General features: G+C 40.3%; 1 protein-coding gene across 1 annotated transcript; it reads right to left on the reverse strand.

Annotated features, from left to right (window-relative positions):
- Positions 1 to 2,697: 2,697 nt before the first annotated feature.
- LOC119344664 (germin-like protein 8-11) lies at positions 2,698 to 3,363 on the reverse strand. The gene has a single exon (XM_037615043.1). The coding sequence runs from the start codon at positions 3,313 to 3,315 to the stop codon at positions 2,875 to 2,877; it is 441 nt and encodes a 146-aa protein (XP_037470940.1). The 5' UTR covers positions 3,316 to 3,363; the 3' UTR covers positions 2,698 to 2,874.
- Positions 3,364 to 3,369: the final 6 nt, after the last annotated feature.

A 3,369-nucleotide genomic window follows, 5' to 3' on the forward strand; every position in this document is an offset into this window, starting at 1 on the left:
TCTAAATATCCTGTGTTTCTATCATACTATCATATACCTGGTCATAGTCTGAACTGGTTCCCGCGAAATCAGTCAAAGAGAGCAGTTGAGAAAAGCCAAGTTATACAAGGCAAACAATTATTTTCTAGCTTGATGCCGACATAGACAAAGTTACCTACTCTTACGTGAGCCTGATACATGGGTGCATGACTACTAAAGACATATAGAGTGACTACTACTCCTGTTCGCTCCACAAGTTGATATAGTATTATGTGTGCTATCTAGCTTTTGGAACTACGAAATTATATATTTGCCAATAGATTTGTCATGAAATTCCAGCAACATAAGACGACAGAGTAGTAAACGGATTCGTAGCAGCCCCTGTTTGTTATCATCATGTCAATCCGATATTTACTTGGTCAGATGTCTCTCGAAGTGGTTGAGTACTTACAGGAAGAAGCAACGACATTAATGGACGAAGTACCAAACCAAAAGGAGAGATGATACAAATGCCATGACGATGGAGAGCAGGAAGTTTCCATACGATCTAAGCAAGACTAGTTAACATCTTCTAGAGAAGAGTTTTATCATGCATGACCAGTTCAGTGTATAAACCTAGCCTTCCTGACTAGCTTCATGGCACCAGACCTCACCTGCTTCTTTTGCTAGAGTAAATAGTGCATCGAATGACTAGACTAGGCCAAGCAGCCACTCATAAACAGATTAATTTATTGGAGGTGTCTGTTGGCAGATTTAGTATAGAAAAAAAAGTTTCCAGATGATTTAATTGCTTCTATCACAAGCTTATTACAAAGAAACAACTCAAATAATAATTGTTTTTTTGGGACTCAGATATCTACAATAGTTTTTCTGGAGAATGATCAATCAAACTTACAAGACTTTGAACCCAAAGGAAGCTAAAACAGAACAATGAGGAAAAATAGAACTAATGACAACCACAACAACAAGTTTCATAGCAAAGGAAGCGTAGACTACTTCTTAGATGCACCAGAAAGACAGACCACAAGAACGACTCCTGGAAGCAACTTTTGCACATTCAACTTGAACATTGCAACCTCTGAGCACATTAACATATAATCATCTATTGGCTTTTGATTAAAGTTTTGCACAAACTTCTCAAGTTTCCTTTTAATATGCCTACGCGCTATTGCATCATCTGGTGTATGTCTGAGTAGTAATTACGATTATTTATCCATCTCACCCAAGTCGGCACAATGCATGGAGGGTTGGTTCCACGAAAAGTCACGACCCATCACCATAGTTTATTAGATATCACATACTTGGTCATGGTGAGAACTGGTGCGCACAAGGTCAAGGAGGAGTTGAGAAAAGACAAGTGATGCAAAGCAATCGTTTTCTACCTAGACAATGTCATCTGCTTAGATTTATCCACTCTCCCTTCTTTTAAGTTGCTTCAGAATGCGTGCAACCAAGCTTTTCAAGCTGTGGCCACTAACATAATTGAACTATATATTTGTCACCGGATTTGTCATGAAAAAAACTGTGCACAAGATATGGCATGGGATAAAAAGGACATACACGTACTTATACGTTTATAGATGTGTGTTAGCAGCTTAACATACATATGATTAGAAAGCACGGTTGGAGAAATAATGGAATATCTTACCATCCTCCAGGAAAAATAAATAGAGAAACTAGGCAATATGAGTCACCTAGTGATATAAAAAAAATTAAGGTTGCAGGTTGACGCAGTAGTTAAAGGATTGTGTCAATGAGGACGAAGACACGCACGCATAAACAATGATGGTAGAGAGCAGAAACAATTCACGTGATCTTAGTAAGAGTAGTTAACATCGTCTTGCTAAGAGAAGTTAGGTGGTCTCGGCGCGAGAAAGTCCAATGTTTCTTCTAGGTGGTGTGTGGTTGAATGTCGTCGTCGGTCCTGCTTGAGTCTTCAGGTGGTCCACCCTCTCTTGTGCTTCCTCTCAGCGTGTTTGGCTTGGTTTGCCATGCTTTCTTTAATCATCTTGTATGATGATTTGCTCAACACCATGTATTGTTCAGCCAAGTGGCCGAAGTCCGTTTTGTGATAAAATTCTTCTATGACAGGCTTGTTACAAAGAAACAACTCATATAATATTCATTTTTGGGCGGTTTAGGTAATAATCGTTTCTTTTGTGTATTTATGCATGTTTTTTGTATGTATGCTGGACCTAATTTTTGGAACCTGGTCTCCGGTGTGCCCAGTTTCTAACACTTAGTAAAGATCATATTTTTAGTTCTCAACTTAAGAAAAAGAAAAATAATACACATAAGTATTTTGATAAAACGGAACACCTCATCAAATTTCAATTAAAGCAACTGTCGATCGAACTTACAAGAGCTTGAACCAAAAGGAAGCTAAAATATTACATGCGGGAACCGTAAATTTCTTATTGCATGCACCAGAAAGCGAGAGAGCAGAACAACGATTCCAGGCTGCAACCTTTGCACATTCAACTTTCACATTTAAATCCTGAGAACAATCGGGCTCCAACCATCGCATACTTCTCATGTATTATAAGATAATCCTAGGTGTTCAACCCTAGGATCAAACATATACTGGATTACCAGATAATCATGTATTCTTTGTTTTTTACGTAACCATCTATTATTTCGGAACAAGGGGAAAAGAACCCAAAATATTTATGAGAAATACGACACATTAGAACCAAAAAAAATATGAGATCATATCCGTGTGATAAACAACGATATTGTCAATTATTCTGAAGGTAGAAGTACATTCACTCATTACAGACACGGAATGGAATGGCATATGCTCCATTTATTTTATAGATTAGGATACATATCTAGAAACTCAAACATGTCCTTAATTTGCGCACTGATCTTCTGTGTAATCAGCCAACCTTTCACTTAGTTGTGGTTGTTGTCCCAGAACTGAGCCTGGAGCCAGTCTATTGTATTCTTTTCCACCTGAAACGCCTTGGCAAGAACATCATCGGATATTGGTGGGTCTGACCCAAACACTGCATTGGCAATTGTGATAGCCCCTGGGTTCTGGCTGCTGAGCGCGGCAATTGCAACGGCGGGCTGATGGGGGTTGGGGTTGAATTGGAAGTGGATGAGCCCCACGGGGAAGACAAACACATCACCTTTGTTGAGCACCTTCGAGAAGAACTTGTTTCTGGCTGGGGCGGGCAGGTTGGATGTGACAAAGCCAACGTATAGTGTCCCCTCGAGCACTGTGAGGATCTCAGTGGCGCGGGGGTGCGTATGTGGTGGGTTCTGGCCCAAGGGAGCATAGTCGATGCGCGCGATTGAGATGCCGAGGGTGTTGAGTCCGGCAATCTGCATGACATTGATCAAGGTGACGTTGGAGCCAACCTTGTTGGTCACCCTAGGCTTGTC

The sequence above is a fragment of the Triticum dicoccoides genome, unplaced genomic scaffold, assembly GCF_002162155.2.
Source record: "Triticum dicoccoides isolate Atlit2015 ecotype Zavitan unplaced genomic scaffold, WEW_v2.0 scaffold178682, whole genome shotgun sequence".
NCBI classification, from domain to species: domain Eukaryota; kingdom Viridiplantae; phylum Streptophyta; class Magnoliopsida; order Poales; family Poaceae; genus Triticum; species Triticum dicoccoides.